Genomic DNA, 21400 nt, shown 5'->3' on the forward strand with positions numbered 1-21400 from the left:
TAAAATAAGCAGATAAGACAGAAAACAAAGGGGAGAAATATTATATATACTATCTATACAACATATTTTATACATATAATTATATAATATTTTGTATAAATATATAGACAAAGTTTTATATATATAATACATCTTATATATACATGTAATAAAAAAGTTTACTGTTCACTCACTTTTCTGCTTCACAAGGCAATGAATTATGTAATAAATTATGGAAATGGGAAGAAACCCAGAACATTCTACCTTTTACCTCACTTTTCTTAGGAAATACCTGGAGATTATCAAATAATATAGCAACTAATAAAGACCTTTATTTTAGAACTTTTCAAGAAGCTTTCCAGTTAGCTTTAACTCACTTTCTTCACTGACACTGGGGTTAAGTCATGTGCAAGAGCTATAGAAGCATCAACATTGATGGGGTCACCAGAGCTGACAGCCCAATGAGGACAATCACTACTAAAGAATTTGTGTTTTTCACATTTGAAACGCCACCCTCCCTTTGAAGTTTTGCTCAGTCTCCAACATTTAGAAACACGATCACCATGACCATATCAGAACTGTCATATTTTCTAAACAGAAAATTACTCCATATTTGAAGCAGAATGGATTTTCCTCATTTTATTAGATAATTAATCAGCAAGTATTGAAAAAGAAGGAATTTTCTGTGTTAACCAGAAATGACAGCACAATCACAAAAAAACAACAGGCCACCCTGGAAGACTTCAGAACCTGACACCGTCAGGATCAATGTGATCAGTTACAATAACATTTGGTTTTCAACAAAGTGAGAAGTGGATGTCTAGCCTTTCACGTCAAATAGAGTTAACCATATTTGATTTTGTAAGTTTTCATGTTGCTTTTGTGTTCATGCATTAGTAGCCTACTTCCATCAGTAAGTCAGTCCACACGCTTAGGCCACGGACTTTGAAGTCTCCATCTCGTGTCCTCAGGAGCTCCAGAGCAGCTTGGGTCTGTTCTCTGAGCAGCGCAGGTCCCTGACAGAGGCAGATGAAGCGCTCCCTTAATTCCTCCCAGGACAATTCAGCTTTGTCGAGGCAACTTTTAACCCACCGCCCCTGCAAGGGGTCATAGACCAAGCGGCTTCCCCAGCTGGTTAAGAGGTCCAAATAAGATCTGCTTAACTGGGAATAGTGACCAGCTAGGAAGGCAAGCTGGGAAGACGGGAGGCAAAGGCAGAAGGCAGAAAATCGTTCCTGGTCGCCCAGCAGCCAGGAAAGCAGGAGCCCGGCGGCGCATCCATCTCCTGCAGCACCGGCCTGGTACCCGCCTTGGCTGCTGCCCGCAGCCCGATCCGTGTCCCCGGCCTGCTCGGTGCCGCATCCCTGCGGGAGCAGAGCCAGCGCCGCCGCCACCACGCCGCAGGCGCGGGGCTGGGGCAGCTGCTCCAGAGCGGCGCGCAGCCAGGGCAGCTGCCCCGCGGCCTCCGCTGCCTCCTGCCCTTCCTCCCGCAGCCGGCCCAGCAGCAGCCGTGCCTCGGCCTCCTGCCCCTGCTCCCGCAGCCGGCCCAGCAGCAGCCGTGCCTCGGCCTCCTGCCCTTCCTCCCGCAGCCGAGCCTCGGCCTCCTGCCCCTGCTCCCGCAGCCGGCCCAGCAGCAGCCGTGCCTCGGCCTCCTGCCCTTCCTCTCGCAGCCGTGCCTCGGCCTGCAGCTGCCCCTCCGGCCCGGGCACCAACGCCAGCAGGCGGGCGGCGGCCTTGCGGCGGGCCAGCAGCGCCAGGCCGCGGGGATCGCAGCCGCTCCCCTCGCCGGGAGGCGGCAGGAGGCCGCGGAGCAGGCAGCGGCAGGCGGCGGGCGGCAGAGCGCGGTTCTCCAGCAGCGCCAGCCCCAGGAGCTGCGGGCAGCGGCCCAGCGCGGGGAAGCCGAGCAGGGGGAGCGGCTGAGAGCGGCGCAGCCGCCGCCCCAGGGCCTCCCGGAGCTGCGGACGGGCACGGAAGCGGTGGTGGAGGTGCTGGAAGTACCGGGCCCACTCTAGAGCCCTGTCCAGGGTGAGGCAGTCCCAGTCCCGCACCTGGGCGGAGCGGGACACAGCCAGCAGCGCCGGCAGCTGCTCCACCTGCCTCAGCACGGCGTCCATGGCCCGGGCCGGGCGCTGCGGGCTCCAGCGGGGGACGGCGCTGTGCCTCGCCGCCCTATTGGGGCGGGTCGGGCTCTGCTGAGGGACTTCCGCCGATCGCCCACCGGGGCGGGAAATTGCGAATTGCGAATTGAAACAGAAAAACAACTGACCACCACTTCTTTTTTTTTTTTTTTTTTTTTTTTTTTTATATCGTGTCGACCAAAGCCACCCAAGAGGACGCGAGGTGAGGCCACACCAGAGCAGAGCAGGACAATCACTTCCCGCGACCGGCCGCTCTGTTTATGCTGAGAGGTATAGAACGATATGTAGCATAGTATTACTAATTATCCCCTAAAAAATAAACGTCTTCAGGAGCAGAACTCCCCTGCCCCAGCTTTGGGGGTGCTTCTCAATTTCGGTGATAGCTCAGGCCCTGGAAGGCAGCCGTGCCCAAGCTCAGCAGGGAGCTGCCCATCGCTACCCAGGGCTCAAGGTTCTGCCAGGGGCTGGGCTCACCCTTCTGCCCCACCAATTAATGCTTCATAGCTCATTAGCGATTCCCCATTAGTGACTCCTCTACTTCACCCCTCTGCTACGTGGCAAGCAAGTTAGGCATGACTTGATACAGCCTGTGTTGGAGTGACTGCTCTCAGATGCTTGCCTAATGTTCACTGCCTTAAGGACTTCCACACAGCTGGGTTACAGGTTCTTTCCCTCCGTCCTCATCTCCTTGACAGAGCTACGTCCAGTGTTCCCTCAGAATGTGGAAGTGAGCAAGCTGGTCTGGCTTCTGGCAGCTTCCTCAGATGTGCCCTGTGCCCCTGCTCCTCAGGGTTGCAGGTGCTGGAGCTGGGAGGTTTGGGAGCTGCTGGATATGTCTCTGGAAGTTTGCCAGCCCTGTGGCACAATCCTAGCCCTGGAACACGTCTGGAGATAGCAGAGTGGCATGGTGCCTACCTGGTGAGCTCCTGGTGCCTTTGACTGGGCTGGGCTGCAGCAATACCCAGCAGAGGAGGGTGGACACCCTTCTCACCCAGCCTGCCAGAACCTGGCCCTGTGTCCACTCCTGGGGACAGCACTGCCAACCTGCCCAAGCAAATCCTTTCGTTTTCTGAAAGGCACAAGTGAGACCTGGCACAGTAAAGGAGGTTTGACTGGAATTTACCGCATATTGGCTACAGTATCTCTTGTCTAGCACTTTATTGCATTGTTGATGATAGAATTGCTATTATAATTAATAACTTTATACTTACCTATCATCTGCCTTACCTGTATATTCTAGTGCATATTATAAAATAATATACAATGAAGAGAAGAAAGAGCATGCAAAATTTGCAGTTACATGCAGTTGAGTGCAGCACTTTGGGATGTTTGTGTTTTACTTAAATGAAAAAGTGACAGAAACTTAGAGCAGTTGGAATATAATTCAAGATTGTATACATGGTATGTAATATGCAATACATATATTCACATATATTTATAGGCCTCTCTGGTTTAATACTGCACATCTTGAATTAAGGGTTGTGGCACAGAGGAAGAAAACTGTTTCAATGAATTCCCTGTTTTATTTTGGTAGGGATGTTTTTGGAGGTGCATGGTCTCCATGTTGTAAAGAAGAAAAGATATTTCCCTTTGCATCAGACAACTTTTCACAAGAAATCTTCCACATTACTGTTCTTTTTCTTTATTGGATAAAGCATATGGGTTTATATCATATTAATATCTCTATATGTCTCATTTGAAATAAATCAATCACATTTGCAGCACCAGAATGCTAACAAAAACAGGTTGTGAAAATCTAAGTTGTCTGGAAAAAACACTGTTATCAGGAATACTTTTGTATGTGAAGAGAGATAGCCCGTGTGTTCTAGTGGGTCTCTGACTGAAAAATTAAATTTTCATTTTACAAAAACTGAATATTTCAGCATTTTTTTAACTTAGGATGAAAGTTCTAAATTAAAAGTGTTCATCAAAAGGGCACAGTTTGACATCTATAATAAAATGGTTAATGCAAAAAGATCTTTCTGTATTTCTAGGTATTGCAGCTGCATTTGGAGTCTCCTGTCATGATGGGGATGCATATAATGAAAAATAGAGCCTAATCTGAAGAAGCAGCAGAGTTTTGCATTAGACTATTAGAATGTATTGGAAAATAATTTCAAGGAACGAAAAAGAAACAAGGTGTCAGTGAGATGGGTATGATTCTGTTGCACTACAATATCCCATAAAATCCAAAAGTCTTTCTCTACACTCACCATTAAAGGAACTCTTTTTCTTCTCTGAAGTTTGTTATTATTTGAGACCCTGCCCATTCTCAGAATGCATTTTAGGATCTTCTACTGCAAGAGTGGGATCTGTTTATCAGTTGTTTGAGCTGCTGGTGGTGGTACCACATAGCAATCTAATTAAATTGAAAAATGTGATATTTCTTCTTACAGGTGAATTATTTGCATATGAATTTGAGAGCTCTCTTTACTATGACCAGTCTTACATCTAGCTAAGTAATATCTTGCATAGCCATAGGGTTCTTTCTTAGTAATCAGCATTATTATTAAACATCAAAATTTGTACTTACTGTATTATCAACTCATACTAAGGGTGTTGCTACGTTATAGTATTGCTGAGTTGTATAGGTATGGTTTGAAAGTACCTGTACAGTACTGAGTTGGTTTTCTATCTGAGGAACACATTAGGATAGTTGGGAAATACTTTGGAAGTAAGTACTGAGAGACTGAAGAGGTGAGGTAGAGAGTTAGTATTGGGGAAAGGAATAGGAAAAGTTCATGTTAGGATGTCAGAAAATACAGCAAGAGCACAGAGATGGGGCAGAGAGAATGGTGAGTGGATTTTCAGATAGCACTGTGTACAGTGTGCTTTCCTGCTTGATTAGTTTTTTAAAAAGAACCCAAGAGTTTATTTCTAGGCTTCACATAGGTCTTGGCTGTTTGACACCTTTAGCCATAGCCAGCCTTTGTGACTCAAGCTTTGTGGAGTAGTATTTTCAGAGGATTCTGATAAGATGATCTCTAAAACAGATAGCTCTTTAAGACTGTTCTTAACAGGTACCTAAAAAGGAGGGCTGGGTTCTAGCTGGAAGAACGGATGAATTTGTGCACCGGATTCTGTAAGAAAAATACCTAAGATACATAGATAAGAGTGTTCTTGGCTTCCTGCTTTCTCTACTAATGATGCTTGTCTCTCATACTGTTTTATGGTATGTTTGGATGTGTATTTCATGTTATGTAAACTATATAGAGTCTCTATTTTTACCTAACAAGAAGTGAAACTCACAATGATACCTTAAAGAAAATCATACAGAAGAATTATCACTTCATTACAGAGTCTGAAAAAATAACCTTTGTAATGTCTCATTTAAAAGCAAATAAGAAAATACAAGACAGAACAGCCTATCTTAAATGATAGGCTAGAGCCCAGATTTACCATCACAACATATTGGATTGTTCATATGTCTGCTGTATACTTCTAAGTAGGTGTGATAGTGTGAACAGGCGTGGCCAGTGTTTCTCATGTTATAGGTTTTGTTTCTGTTTTGTTGTTTAGTTTGGTTTTCCCCAGAAAAGTCTAAAGTCTATTTTGTAATTTTTAAAATTTAATCTCTAAAATGAGCATTAAAATAAGAGTTTTGAGGATATTCATCTATGGTTGTGTTCAGCTACAGTAAATGTTCCTCCATTACAGCTTTTGATTGATAACATACATGGCAGAGAAAGTTGATGAGGAAGTAAAGAGATACAAAAGTCTGAGAAGTCATTTTCACAGCTCCCTGAAAACAAGCCCACTTTTCAGTGGAGCACTGCAAAGCAGTTTCACAAGTCTTGCATTTAATATGAATTACTGTGCTGTTTTATCTAAGCTGAGAAGTCAAGTAAAAGATTCATATGAAGTTTTATGGAACTAGTGAGTTTCTTCACTCTGGTTACAGAGCCAGTAAAATTCACCCTGGCAGGAAATACCAGTTTTGAAGCAAAATTGGTCAAGGTAGCCAGAAGTCTGGATTTCATTGCTATATTTTTCTTCCTCACAGAAGTCATGTTGGCTATAAAATTGTTATACTATTTCTCCTGAACAGAAATGCAGGACATTGTTTACTCATTCTAACTAGCATTATAAAACTCAAAAATTATCTTTCCTTAGATAAGGGGGTGTTATTAATACATTGAGAGAGAGATGTATGATCATCTTTTATATTTCTGGCACTAATATTCACTTTCTAACTTTAAGGAGATTTGTTTTGCTGCCTCAAATTGTGTGTTAGGCACAAGTTTGCCATACTTATTATCTTACATGTAGTGAAGACTTTAAACTTGTGACCTATTCTTGTAGAATTTCTTTCTATTTCTGCAACAAACTCTGTGGAAAACTGAGGTTAATAGTCAAACCCCTACCTGGAAGACTATCTTACCCCTTCCATATCTTCTGATGAGGTACTTAGATTTATTTTTTTCTGTGTCAGTGTAATCTCTCAGTATCTCAAAAAGGGGCAAGGCTGTTTTGGGCTGTTGGTATGAGAACAGATCAAATTGCATAATAAAGGTGTTGAACCTACTAATTTGTACATCAGCATGAGCCTCAGATTGTACAAAAGGTGTATCTGTCATCAGGGGGATTTCCCCTGAAACCTCTAAGCCTGCTTGTGGTGTGTCATTCTATTAATAGCAATGCCCATTTGTGATGAGTTAGGCTATGATTTTAGTAACTGGTGTCAACTGAAAATTGACTAAATCTCAGTATGTTGAAAGAATGCTATATATAGCATGTCACTGAGATAACCTAAAAACATCACTCTAATTGACCTATGTCTGGCTATACCAAAACTGGGTTTTTTTGTATAAAAAGTCCAATTTTGCAGTCAAAATTATGTCTAATTTTGATACTATGAGTCAGAACCATACTAGCAAAACTACTAATCTAGGGGTATAGCTCTTCAATATCATAGACATAAACATAAGTATAATTGGGTAGCAAATGAAGTCCTCTTTTCTGTGTGGTTAATCAATTAGAAGTGAAGTTAGTGCAGACATTCAAAGTTCCCTTGCAGCACATAAGCCTTTTTAAATGATCATGTATGCACTCCAAAAACCAGTTGCAGCTGTATGCATGTATTAGCTACAAGTAATTTTGCCTGAGCTTGTTTGAGTTAATGCATTTTTAATTTATATTTGCTGTAGGATAGAAGTATGCATTAGTGTTGCTCAGCTGGTGAATGGTAAAGTATTGAGCTGTGTGCTTTGGTCACTTGCCTTTGTGATGCTCTTTAGAGAGATTTTATTTGCTGCATGTTGTGGTTGGTGGTGGGCTTGATAGATCAGAGCATTAGTTTGCCTACATGCCTTCTTTTCCTTTAAGCCAAGAACACTCTTATTTATCTTAGGTATTTTTCTTACAGAATCAGGTGCACAAATTCATCCATTCTTCCATCTTGAACCCAAACCCCCTTTTTGGGTACCTGTTAAGAACAGTCTTAAAGAGCTATCTGTTTTAGAGATCATCTTATCAGAATCCTCTGAAAATACTACTCCATAAAACTTGAGTCATAAAGGCTGGCTATGGCTAAAGGTTTGGAATTTTGATATGTAATACTTTAGTACTTGTATAAAGTAAAGCATACTTGGGCTAAGCTTAGTTTAACATCACAGATTTAGTATTGAATGACAACGTCTTTGTGAGAGTGTTGGAAGTAAAAAAATATGAATGTTTAAGAATAACAACTAGAGATTCTTTCCTACTTGTAGATTCTGCATGACACTTAAATTGCTGTCATGCACAAGTATTCAGGGAGATCTCATAAACACGTTTTCATATCATATTTGGTTCTTTGCATTATTGACTTTTATTGCCTTAATATCCTGAAAACATCTCAAAATTGTCAGATACCACTCCTTTGCTGCTGTATACAGTGTCTTTACAAATAATATGTCTGTATTCAGAGAGAGCTACTCTAAAACACATGTATGCACATGCTTGGTAGACATTTAGTTTTTTGAGTGTTAAGGCTTTTACGTATCTGTTGTTTCCATTTTCATGTCTCCAAAGCTTTTATGTGAATTTTTCCAGCACATTTCTCATTATTCTCTCAGCTTTTACTCTACTGAATGGCTGCGGCTTCCAGACATATAACCTGAAAAGTCCTGGGAGAATTTACATAAAGACAATAAAACCAAGGAAATGGAAACCACAGAATGTATACGTAATTATTTTCAGTCTTTGCTAAGAAGTTCATTGGTTAATATTTACAAACGAATCTGATTTTCCATTTTAACATCCTTTTCACTGTGAAGCAAATGTGGGAGAGTGGAATGGTAAGACACATTCTTCAGGTGAGGAGGAACTTATTTGTGAATCTCATTAAGGTTAAAAGATTTTAATTTTCTCTGTCCTAGCATATCAAGAAGAACATCCCATTAAAAAAAAGAATATAAATGTGTGAATCAAGCAAATATTAATGCAAAGCTTTGAAGGGATTTTTCTTCCTGTTTAAGAAAATTGTAAGATTTTTTTTTAATTTGATGGTTTATTTATGTAAACATATACAAAGAAATATTGAATTCTATTACCTATACTCATATTGTCCTCTAAAAGCAGATCATTAAAACTCATATAGCCACTTCTAGGATCAATAGTTCAGTAAAGCAGTTTTGGTTTCTATTGAGAGCTGCTTGCTAATAGCAAGTTGTAGCTGGCTCAAAAATACCTCTAGCAGTTAAAGGTTTTTTCCTAACTTCAGAGTTTTTAAATTAATGGTGTTCTTTAAGAAGCTTTTGTCCCACTTTTTTTACTGAAAACAAAGGTACTTAATTAGTAAAAAGGCCCAGGACCCAAAATGTTATGGTGTTGCAGTTTCTATAGTAGTCAGGTTGGTGTATTTCATGTCAATTGCATATTATTTTTTGTTTACTTGATTGAAGCTTTTGTGTATATCCAGAAAGCATGACAATATAGGTAACATGTAGTAGGATATGCTAGTTCATAGCTGGTCTTGAAATGTTGCTATTAGCTTTCCCAATTAACAGTGTTCCCTTGGACTTGCAGAAAACAATAACAATGGGCTACAAAAAAGGCAGCGGAGATGAGATCTAGCACAAAGGATATTTGCATAAAACTAAAAGCCAGCAAAAGAAAATTCTCGTGCAGTTTGTACCTGTGGGGTACAACCTGTGGGGATGGGGTGATGGGTGAAGATGAATTCCAGAACTAAAGGAAAAGTCTAAAAGAAAAGTCTGATTTAGTAAAGGGTTTTTATTTTCTTTTATTTGGGTGGGGGGGTGGGGGGAGGAGGTTGGTGGGTTTTGGTTTTTTGGTAAAAAAAAGTAGCAATAGCCCAGTATTAAACCTGGAAATAATAAAATTCATATTAATTCCATTTGTTATAACAAAAAAAAAAAACAAAAACTACTCTTAGTAGAAACTACTGTTGAAAGTATCCTCATATATCTTGGTGTTACAATAACTTTCTGTATTTTGAGAAAAATACATTGGTAACTTCATCAAGGAATAATTACTCTCTCAGAAATGTACTTTGTTTATATTCTTGAGTATGTACTTGAGTATATGTACTTGAGTTTTATATTCTGTGTGGAGAAAATGGCACAAAACAATGAAAAGATGTTGTGTCTGGTTTTCTCCCTGTGAAATGCTGATGTTCATCAGCATTTGAAAGAGTGTGAAGGTCTGTTAACTGACAACTTACAACCCCTGGGGGCTGGAATTGGTTCCCTTGCTTTTTGTAGAAAGAGTTGGATCTAATAGTTCTTAGAAAATGGACAATATGGATCAAATCTTCCAGACAAAACTTGCTGATGATTAACTGTTCTAAACCACCTAAGGGAGTTAGGCACCTTGCCACAATAGCAAGTCAATGGGAACCAGATGCCTAAGGGTCTTGAGAGCTCTTGAAAATTTCTGTGTTAAGAGAGATGATTGTGTCCAAGTTAGGGATGCTCATTCATGCAGTGGAAGCATCCTGTGCATCTGGCAGTAGTCAGGATTTATATGGGAAACTCAGCAGTGTGTAATCTGGGTGTAACTTGTCTAAATACTGCAGTGGATAGATGCTATGAACTGGAGTACAGAAATGGTTTATCCAAGGAAATAGTCCAGAGCATTTCCATGGGAGTAATATGAGTAATTTTTTAATCTCAGAATGCAGTTTGGTTCTATTTTATTTGGTCTTTGCTATCAAAACAGTGATTTCACTACAAATGAGAGGTTCAAATTTTCTACGGAATGAAATTATGAAATAAAATTACTTGGGCTAAAATCAAAATGTTCGTTTACATAAAATCAGTATGGTTTATCTATTCTATTCAAAGGACTTGGCAAAGAAAAAAGGGTCATGTCAATCCCTGTCCTGTTGACAAAATTGAGATACATGTCCTGGTTCAAAACTACCATTTCTCTTGCTGGTGTGCAAAGAACCAGAGAAGACATGGAACTGGAAATGCAGAGACTGCCTGCTAGGATGCAGTGGTTCCTCAGAGAATAGGCTTAGAATGGGCTGATATTCAGAACAGAAAATGTTTCTTTCTCCTTTTACTTACTATATATTCAGGGTGTTTTGTTTGTTTTTCTGGATTTCTAATACCATTTTGTTCTTCCTTGTTTCCAAGTCTTTGCTTTTACAGTTTTTGAAATCATTCCTGTGGGAAAACTTTACAATGTGTATATTTAGGCTTCATAGCAAGCATGTAAGGTACAAGTTATACAAAAATTATTGTTTCTAGGTAATTTGTGCTGCGAATAGATAGCCTGACTTGCTACTATAGCCAACGCATCAGTGTCTCAGGTAACTTGAATTAACCAGTACTTGGGAAGTACTGACAAAGATATTGGTGCAAAATAACAATATGGATCTTACTTAATTTAAATTTTTTTATTTTACATATGGTTTACATTACTAAATTGCAAATAGTAACTTCAGTCCTGTTCCAAGCATGTCTCAGTTATTATATTAATGGACATAAACACAAATTTAATCCACAAGGTTTGGTCATGGATTTCCCACAAAATTTGTCTCCAAAGTGATTCAGCAGCCCAGTTCTTAAAAGCTCACTGAACATACTCAGTGAGTTGTAGCTGGTCTGCCACATTCAGCAAAATTACTGGAATTGTACCATATCCCAGGGGAGGGTTATGTTCTTCTTCAGAAAACTGGGAGACTCTGTAGTCTTTTATTTAATTTTTAAAATATTTTCTCAAGGAAAGCTATTCCAGACTCCCCTTCTCAAAAATTTAGGTGTTGTGGGTCTAGAATTCTTTGCACTTGATAAGGAGTGCAATCCTTTGTACTTTCACAGAAGTGTAATCTCTTGGTTTCGTTCACATTTTTGAATTTGTTATGACCTGCCCCAGAAGACAAAGGTAGCCCAGGTTTTTTTGGGGTGGATTAGAGTGAAACAACCCTGAATGATCAGGTTTATATTTATATATATGTGTGTGTGTAGGGTTTATTTTAGAACCATTTGAAAGGAGTTGTGTAGCTGTTTTGGTTATTATTGTCTCTTGTAATATAGCAATATAAATTCAACAGTTCAAAACGTGTATGAAGGAAAAAAACAAAAGTGTAAGAGAAGAAAGATACAAAAGAAAGATAGTCAGCACCCATGGATCAAGCAAAGAGACTGGATTGTTGCAATTTCATCGTCCCTCGGTCTAAGTGGTCCCTTGGTGTCAGTGGTCGTCACAATCTCAATAGATCAGGGCTGGGCTCACAGTTCAATGGTTAGTACAGACTCAGATCCAGGTGGGGTTCTACATGGGATGCTGTAATGCTGTGAGCACAGGGCACTTTGGGGCCTTTGTTCAGGACACCTTCTAGGAGGTGACACTGCCTCTCACATCAGTGTCCTTGAGCCAGCTATGGCCATCAGAGGGATAAATACAGTCAGGTCTACATGTGACTGTAGGTGCTTCTTTCAGAGGGGAGTTTTCACACCTGAGCCATTTATTTAAGGGGGCAGATGGGCATGATAAAAAGCACTATCCCACCTTGAAGGATCTACTTCTTATCAGCCTCTTCTCTTCTTTGGCACAAAACCCAGTTTGTAGCTCCCACACTTCCTCTGCACCTGGGCAATTACCTTCTGCATGTCTGCAAAAGCACCTGTTGCTTTTGCAAATGACTGGTTTTCTGAGTCATTAACTATTAACAATTCAGTCTCACAGCATTTCTTCTGATTTGCCTTTTCTCGTGGAGAAGCAGACAGTGAAGTTAGCCTATTCATAGGATATAAAATATCATTATATATTCTACTTAGACAACCTATTTATTATTAGGTTAACAGTCTAGTTTTCATTATTGGAGTAATAAAAATTAAAGTAAGCCTAAGAACATTATAATTTTTATCTCTGTCCAGGAATACTTCATGTATGTTACAGCAAATGTGCATCACCAGTTATACCATGAGAGAACACTGCATAATTTTGTTTACCATATGTTTTTTTCTACAGATGAATATTTCACATCCATAGCTATGAGGGTAGAAATAGGGGTCCTTATGATGGATTTAGAACCTAGCACTTGTGCATCCCAAAACTGCAGTATTTCAAATTACTGTTTTTCCCGTTGTTGTTGTATGAAGCCTGAGGGCCACAAATGCACAGTACCATATTTGGTAGCAAATTCCATATGGAATTACTAGCATCTCAGACTGTAGTATCATTCAGATAACCTTTCTAAATATTTAGTCTTAGTTGTTTGATCTATTTGGTTCCTATTTTTTTTCACTTGTCAGACCCACAATATTTTGTACAAGCAGTTTTTTTTACATTTTCTGAATTATTTATTTAATTATTTTGAGGGCTCTTTGCAAGGAATTGTGGCAGATGAAGAAATAGAAATGTCCTAAATTTAAAGATCCCACAGGACAAATGTTAATACTGGAATTATGACTCTGATCTTATTTGTAAGCTTGGCTATGATGTTCACAAAGTTAAGAAACTAGCTTTCTGTCTCTTTCTCTCTTCATTGTTGGTTTGGAGCATTTGATTTTGAAGTTCTTGTGCGATTTGATCTTAGTAAAAGTTTCTCAAGGCCTTTCAGCTACATATGTCATTAATGTGGGGAGCTGGGTAACCAGTCCCATCATTTCTTGTAATTCAGCCTATGACAGGCAGCAGGAAAGCAGAACAGTTTCAGCCAACCTCAATTAGAAAAACATGCCCAAGGCATTTGGCTATAGCTTAAAAAGCAACGCATTAGGCTCTCCCAAGAGGAAAACTAAATGTGCACACTGTTGAACAAAACCAACTCCTTATTTTAACACTGGTATAGTTAACAGAATAAAGAATCATTCCCAGTGAAGGAAAGGACAAACTGGAAAAGGATGATCTGTGGATTGCAGGTGCTGAAGTAACACCCTAAAAATATAAACACTAATCTTTTGCCAGCAATTAGCTATTCCCTTATCATCTTTCAGACTGTAACACTGTGAACTGGGAATTCTCTCCTGAAGGAAAAGTGTCCTTACATGAAGTATAAAGTCATAGAGATGATTGTTATTGATCAACCTCTTCCTAACATGAATGATTGTGAAAGAGGTAATACACTAAAAAAGTAATATTTTTGATTTGTTGAATCTTCAGTCTGTGACATCAAAATGTTTAATATTGCCTCACAACCCTCATGAGATATACTTGATAATCATGTTATAGATTATAAATCTGAAGCATCTGGAAGGCTAAATAACTTTCCCTTAATAACTTAAATACTTCGAGATCACACACAGAGTTCTTGTTTTGGTATGACAGCAAGTGATAACCAGATCCAGGATTATTCCCAAACTCCCTTATTTCCCTTCTCTATTAGCTTTTCACCAGATATGTAGCTTGCAGGATAAGGAAGGAGGAAAGTCAGGGAAGAGAAATAAGTGCAGGGTGCTTCTATAAATCAAGTTAATAAATCAAGGCTATCTCCATAGAATTTTTGGTGTCCACTGGAATCAGACTACTTTATGAGATTATTTTTATAAATGTCTGTTTTACAGGTGGGAAAACTAAAATAAAAAAGTGATTTAGCAAAACTGATAGAACAGATACATTTGCAGAGGTGGGAAAAGGAACTGAATCTCCCAACCCCACAAGACAGAAATAACTTATTAAATGAGCTGGCATTCACCCTGTTTCACTTGGCAGCATAGTCTGGTGCAGAGGCAATAGTGTTCTTTCCATTAGGAATGCTTTGATGATGACACTGTAGTAGAAGAATGAGAAGGAATGCTGGACCTGAAGCATTCCTTAAAGTAAAGATTGCCTGCTTGAACTGTGAGTTGGAAAAAGGTCCTGGAAAAAAATAACAACAGAGGTAGTGTCTCAACAATAGGTTCAGGAAACTTAATTTGGAATGCTGATGGAGAAAGTGTAGGGTTAAGGGATAAATGCTGAACAGCTGTGTGAGAAGCACCAGGAGAAAGATTGGGAGAACTGTGAAGGCAGCATGGGAAGAAACTCAGCCGTGCAGAAACATAGCATGCACCTAATTTTTACCTGTAAGGACCATCCTGTCTCTCTTCCTTTACCATGCTAGCCAGGCAATGAATTCTTAATTTCCTTGTTCCAAAGGCAGGTTTATTACAAATTACACGTTTTGTGACTGTGCATCACTTGGAATAGGGTAGAATTTTTTGCTTCACAGATGAAGCAATGAGAAAAATAGAACTGAACTTCTGAGATAGCCACAGTATCTTCTGATTTAGGGGGTTTTAATATGGAAACAGGATCCTAAATTGGACTGCAGAAGTTGTTTCAGTGACTAGGGTTTGATGAAATTGTTTTCATTAGGTAGTCAATAGGGAAGAAAGACATGTTTGTCTCACATAAAATACCTCTCTATGCCACCTATTTCCTTTGGGATTGACCTTAGCATTTTCATCTAGATCAGATCAGCCCCTCTCCTACTGAAATACATTTTTCCCCATTCAGTAAAATATTATGATTATGTCTCTGGCAAGTAGAGACTGAAGTGGTCCGGGAAAATGTCAGTGTGGTTATGATGAAGCTAGGAAGACTTTGAATTTTGTCCATATACTTCTCTGTAAGAAGAGATTTAAAACTATGTCTATAGTTGTCTGCAGTTCTTTCAGATTTGGAATAACCGCTAATAATTTTGTTCTTAGGAACTAGGCTGAAAAAAAAAGCCTCATCTGATTTTATTAATGGGAGTTTCACTGCTGTTTTGGTTTGGAAAGTCTGGTGTCTGTTAAGGAAGGCAGGAGCCTCCCCTGAAATGGAAAAAAAAAACCATAGATCCCCCCTCCCTCTGAATTGTTATACATTTGAAATTAAGGGGGGCTCTCAGGCAAAAATATGGGAGCAGGAATAGCAGTTTTTTATTAGAGAAGAAAATAAAAAGATAAAATAAACAGTGCAGTGAACCAAAACAACACTGACACAACCTGACACCCTGTTGGACAGGGTGTTGGCTGCAGTCCCATTGGAATTGTGGCTGCAGCCCTACTGGAGTGTCAGGTGTGATTCTGTTGGAGCAGGGATCCTATAGAATAGGGTGTAGTCTTCCTCTGAAGATCCAGTAGAAGAGGCAGCTGTCCCTCTGGCAAATCCAGTGCAGAAAAAGTCATGCTGGTGTTCCAGAAACTCAAGATCTTATCCAGGTAGGAATGCTTGGCTCTTCCCCCTGAGCAGAGCATCTCCCAGTGGGATGCTGTAACTTCTATCAGCCATGCAGGGACATTCAATATCCCATTAACAGCAGATGTCTCCCCAGGGGGGAAAGATTGGTTTGTGGAAGAGATAAAGAAAACCGCCCAATTAACAGAAGATAACTGCCACACTCCAACAGATGGCAATGGAATACATCTTGCCTTGCAATCTAGGACAACTGTAAGGGATAGAATTGGGACCCGGTTAACTATAAACTAAACTCAACAAACTATTTTCATACAAAGCCCAATAACAAAGGGGATGAAATAAAGGGAAGGAAAATTGAAGCAATGAATATTAATGATTAAAGGGAAATTAGATCTGTGTCAAGAGAAGGAAGACATCCAAAATGAAAAGAAAAGGAAGGAAGGCAGGAATTTGACAAGCCATGGGGGAAGTGGGTGGGCAGGCATTATTACTCTGTTAGAACATTTTCTGCTTAAAATAATTTTTGAGGTCTTGAAAAACTGGTTGGTCTTCTGCTATTCTTGCCTGGAAATTTTGCAAGTTTCAAGAAAATGCAACATGTACATCAGAACTCTTTGTAAATTGCCTCCCAAACCCAGCACTCATCTGTTAATTCCTATGAAAATTAGTTTCTGTATTTTGATTCAGCTACTATAAAAGAAGAAGCTGATAAAATTATTCCAAAACACTTACAAGAAGACAATGTGACAGTGATAGCTGTTTAGATCCTCTTTTTCTCACTGCTCTTCTTGTGTTGTCAGCAGTTAAAATCCGGTGTTTCTGTGTGACCTCGGCACCCTATTTTAATGATTTGTCCATTCCAAAAAGAGACCAACCACAAAATCCAGATCTCTTGTAAAATATAAGGAACAGGAAGAGAGATCATCACTTCATTTACATTTGGGCTAGTTCTGATAAATATCTCACATTAAATTGCTATATGTCGTAATCACTTTCAATTGCTACATTGTCTTGTGAGGAAGACAGTGTAGTATGAGTTGTAATTAGAAATGTTTCGAGTTCTGTATGTGAGAGTATCACTGATTTCACTCCAAGAAAGAAGGTGTTATGAAGCCTATCCAATATACATAGGGATTTAAATCACCTTTATCAATGTAGTAACTGAGGGTTTAAGAAAAAATTAATAATAACTGTCTGCTTCACTTATGTTTAAGGCACTGTTTGTTTAGGGACAGACTTGTGCTTTGTCAGACAGATTTGGCCTGGTAATTATTGTGTAGTTGTGCATATCAACTGCATGCTCTATATCCATGGATAAACGACACCCAGCCAAAAAATACCATTCTATATAAATCAGAATTGTGAGCACTTATTCTATAATATTTTTCCCAGTGATGCACATTGTATAGACCTGGATCTTCTGAGCAATATCTGTATGCTGATGCACAGTGCACCACAAGCATCACAGAAATCTGTATTATTGTGTCAAATTTCATCCAGATGATTTCTATGACACTAATTAAGATTACCCCAAAATATAAGTATGTTTTAGTAAATATGATGCAGAGGAAACAGTTAACTTGTATTGGGATGAAAATCGGCTTCTCTTAGAGTACAGCACTCAGTTTCATATTTAAGATTGAAACCAAAGTTTCATTAAGTTGGTAAATGGTTTTAGTTATATATAATTATATAGATAGAAAGTACAATTCTCGCATAGTAAGTTTACAAGATGGAAAGACAAAACATACTACTTTTATGGTAAAGGAGTAGTTTGAAGTTTTTTCATAGAGCTTTGACATGAGTGTTTCACTGCAGGTTGGCTTAAAGTTCAGTTGACTGTAAAGTCACTGTGTGTGTTGAATGGAATTATAAGAAGATGGAATTAACTTACAGCTTGTCTTATTTTCATAGTAATGAAAATAGTAAATTATGCATAACTGAAACAATTTTAAATTCTACCCACTTAATTTTTTCCACTATTCTTAAAATTTCCATAAAAAGGACACATTTTAACTGAGATTTTTGCATTATATTCCAACTGTTTTAGAAAAAAAAATTAAAATAAGGTGTATCTGACACTAGTTAGTTCAATATATTTCAGTGAGTTTCATAAGGTTGTATTTACTGCTCTCAGGCCTGTAAAGCTATTGACTACTCTCCCTTTATTAAAAGGGATTTTTCCATGTCTTCTTTGACATGGAAATGTGTGGCGAAGTAAGTACTACAATATTGCAGCAATATCGGATGATTTATGAAACACATTCTGCACTCATTGTGGCTGCTCATATTCTAACAAACTGACTCAAGTACCAGCAATTTTTAGTCACCTCTGAACTCTATTTTTTGAATTTTAACTTCTGTGGCATGTATTTCATTTTCAGTTAAATAATTTAATTATATGGTCCCTTTAATGGCAAAAAAGCAAGAAAATGAGCAGGTATGATGTTTTTAACTCAATATACAATTTATGCAGCATTTTTGCTACACAACTCAGTTGTTCTCTCCCATTTCTTTTCTCTTAGTTGACCAAAGTATGGCCTGTTTAATGTATATGCTGTATATGCTTTCGGAGTTGATGCAGAACTGGGCTTCCAGTGATCAATTTCAATGTATCTGTTAGATTTCTGGTCAGTTGTGACACTAAGAACATATGGAAAGAGGAGTGTTTGGGAAATTTGGAAAATTATCAGGAAAGTCATACCAAGGAATATGACAAGACAGATGCCTGTATCTTTGCCTGCTGAGAACTTTATCCTCCACTCTGCACTGCCTTTCTCTTGGTCTCTTTTCCTCCTCCCATTCAGAGACTGCTGCTTTAGCTTCCTGGGCATTGAGAAACCTTTCACCTAGGTGATTTCTCTCTCCCATTTGTAAATGATCCCCAAGGTACCTTCAAAAGAAAATCCTGACAATGTCACAGGACCATACAGCACTCAGGTCATCAGAGGTGGTGATTTTAAGACAGTTTTTAGAAAAGGGCTGAGGAATTACACAGATAAAATGGGCTATTGTGGTCATCCTTGCTGACTCGTGCTCCAGAATTTAATTTCCAAATATCTATGCGTCAAGGTTTAGACGTGCAACCAGGTGAATCTTTCAGAATCTTTAATCCTGAATTTTTGTCCTAAATCATAGAAAGCTTATGACATCTTTAGATAGAATTTCTTGCATCTCAGCCATATACACACATTTATTATGAGAATTATTTTTAACTGTAAGAAAGGGATATTCTCTAGATTACAAGATATAGAAGCATTTTGTTGTGGTATTAATATTGTTCAGCTTTCCTACATGCACATATGATTTCCCAATATGCTTTATCTTTCTTCCTCTCCTTTCCTATGTCTGTCTTCAAATCTTTGCTTATTCTTGTACCCATTCATCCTCCTATTTGTTTGGAAGTAGACTCAAAAGTATTATCAGAACATGTGCACACAGGAGGTTGAAAGTGTGGGGACCTAAGATTAATTGTGTGGAGGACTAACGAGAATGAAGCATCTGACTAGGAAAGTGTTGTGTATTTCTTCTGCAAAGGTAAGCAACGCTGTTATTGAAATAACCTTATGTAAAAATGTGTTTCTGTTGGAGCTCCAAAGTTACTGTGTCATATTTGAAAGCCAAATTCTAATGTTAAAGGGTAGAAGAAGTGTGAATCTCAGTTTGTTCATAATTGTGATGTTGCTCCTGAAACTTTCACAGCATTCAGATAATGGACATTTCAGATGCATACTTGGCTCTGGGTGTCCATCCCTTTTGCTCGAGTAAGATTTGATCTAACCCTCAGTTTTTTGTTTTTCTTAACTCTTGTACTGGATGTTAAATATTGCTTGTCTACTATCAATCCTCAATACAAAAAGCTACACATAAAGTATCTATGAATACTCTAATGCTGTTAGATTATCCTTTGGTACAAACTGACCATCTTCAGCTTCAAAATCTTACCACTGCTTTTCTAGTCCTTCCTACTGGTACCTGTGCAAATGTTCACACAAGATTTACTTCTGAGATCTGGAAAAGCCTCAGCTTAACTCCATGTGCAGAATTGCTCCTAAACTTAGTAGGAATCTTGTAACTTCATGAGAACATGAACCATGAGAAGCTTCTAGTCAAGATGTAACTGTTGCTTAGGAGAATGTTTTTCAACTTCTCTAAAAACTGGCAGGATTTGAAGTACAAGGGACATTTTAACAAAATGTGTTTTCTCATTTCAAGGTGGTTTTTATATTGAGTTGACATAAATTGGATTTGAATTGCAGCTCCTTATTAAGTAACAAAATCTTTCTCAAGGTAAGGTAAAAAATTGTAAGATAATCAAGTGGATGCAGGAATCGCCTCATCAGCTCACCATTGGTTCCAACCCAGTGCATTTTTAGGATATATTTTAAGGATATATTTTTAAGGCTTTTTTTGTCCTTTTTTTTTTTTTTTTCCGGAGAAGAAAGAATTGGATGAGCCAATGAAAGCAGTCATGCCCAGGGGCATTACAATTTTGCTAACTGGATCAAAACTAGGAGGTAATTCTGTGCTGTTACTCACACAGTAGATGGCTAGAGCTCACCATAGTTAACTGTATCAGCATGCTGATGAATTGCTCTCATTTAAGTAGCACTCATCACAGCAGTTAATAGTCCACCAGAAAAGCATAATAGTAGTACAGGAATACAATAAATAACGAGTGCATTTGATTGGCCAGGAATGAATATCTGCTATTCAGAGAATAGGAATTTGCTTGTAGTGCAATTATTATTGAGAAATAGCCCAGCATTAATTAAACAAATCAAGTTTTCCCAGTGTACAAAGAAATTGATGTAAGTAAAAAATAAAGGTCAGTTTGATGAGTGTTTCAGCAATCAAGTTAAAACAATTATTTCAGTATAATTATACATGTGTTTTGGCTAGAACAATTTAATTAAGTGACTCTAGACTGAAAGATAAAAATAAGTGCACTGTTCATCTGGAACACTCTTATTGAAAGTGATAGCATGATACCATTAGGAAACTCAACAAGACAATCTACATTCATGCATTAAGAGAAGAAGTCTGAACATCTGTTTCTCACTATAGAATTCACAAAAGAGGCTTCACTGGGCAGGGAATAAATGAACAAACAATAGTTGGAGAAGGTTATCTCTGACATTTAACAAAATGTTGTATCACAAAAATGACGTAACGTGAGAATGAAATGTCTGAAATAATGGTGTGCTAAAAGTTAGCTTGGCAAATGAAGTACAGATAACAAGAACAAGCTAAACCTCTACCCATCACTCTTTAAAATGTGTACAATGAATGATCAGTTTATGAACAGCGTACTTTTTTATTCAAGATGTACAAGGTGGCATGAAATGGTTTTGGAGAAATATGCAATAAAGGAGGTTCCACCAAATATTTCTCTAGCCATTAAAAAAAAAAGTGACAATTAAAAGATGTTTCTATAAATGTTAAAAAATTCCAGACAGAATAGTCAAACTGAAGAAAAAACAGAGTTTTATCTTGGATGTGACATTTTCTTTCTTCTTTTCTTTCCATTTCCACAACCACGAGTCTTGGAAAGGGAGCAATAATAAAAGATAAATGGAACCAAGAATCAAGTCGCTGCCAAGGGCTGTAATACAATATCTCAGCATTTCAAGGGTAAATCAGTGTGAACCGCCTTTGCCGTCCCTCTGAAAAAACTATTAAACTTCCGTTCAGTCAATGCGGACTGCTCAAGGGTAAGAAAT

General features: G+C 38.7%; 2 protein-coding genes across 3 annotated transcripts in view; one reads left to right on the forward strand and one right to left on the reverse strand.

Moving 5' to 3' along the window:
- Positions 1-603: 603 nt before the first annotated feature.
- FANCF (FA complementation group F) lies at positions 604-2101 on the reverse strand. The gene has a single exon (XM_085579882.1). The coding sequence runs from the start codon at positions 2091-2093 to the stop codon at positions 873-875; it is 1221 nt and encodes a 406-aa protein (XP_085436008.1). The 5' UTR covers positions 2094-2101; the 3' UTR covers positions 604-872.
- A 2415-nt stretch (positions 2102-4516) lies between these two features.
- Positions 4517-21400, forward strand: part of GAS2 (growth arrest specific 2) — a 103309-nt gene continuing 86425 nt past the window's right edge. For both annotated transcript variants that reach the window (XM_085579891.1, XM_085579885.1), the window contains exon 1: positions 4517-21391. The gene's annotated coding sequence lies outside the window, so the exon portion shown is untranslated. The remainder of the gene's footprint in view (positions 21392-21400) is intronic.

This window comes from Lonchura striata, chromosome 5 (assembly GCF_050655825.1).
Source record: "Lonchura striata isolate lonStrDom1 chromosome 5, ASM5065582v1, whole genome shotgun sequence".
In the NCBI taxonomy this organism is placed as follows: Eukaryota; Metazoa; Chordata; class Aves; order Passeriformes; family Estrildidae; genus Lonchura; species Lonchura striata.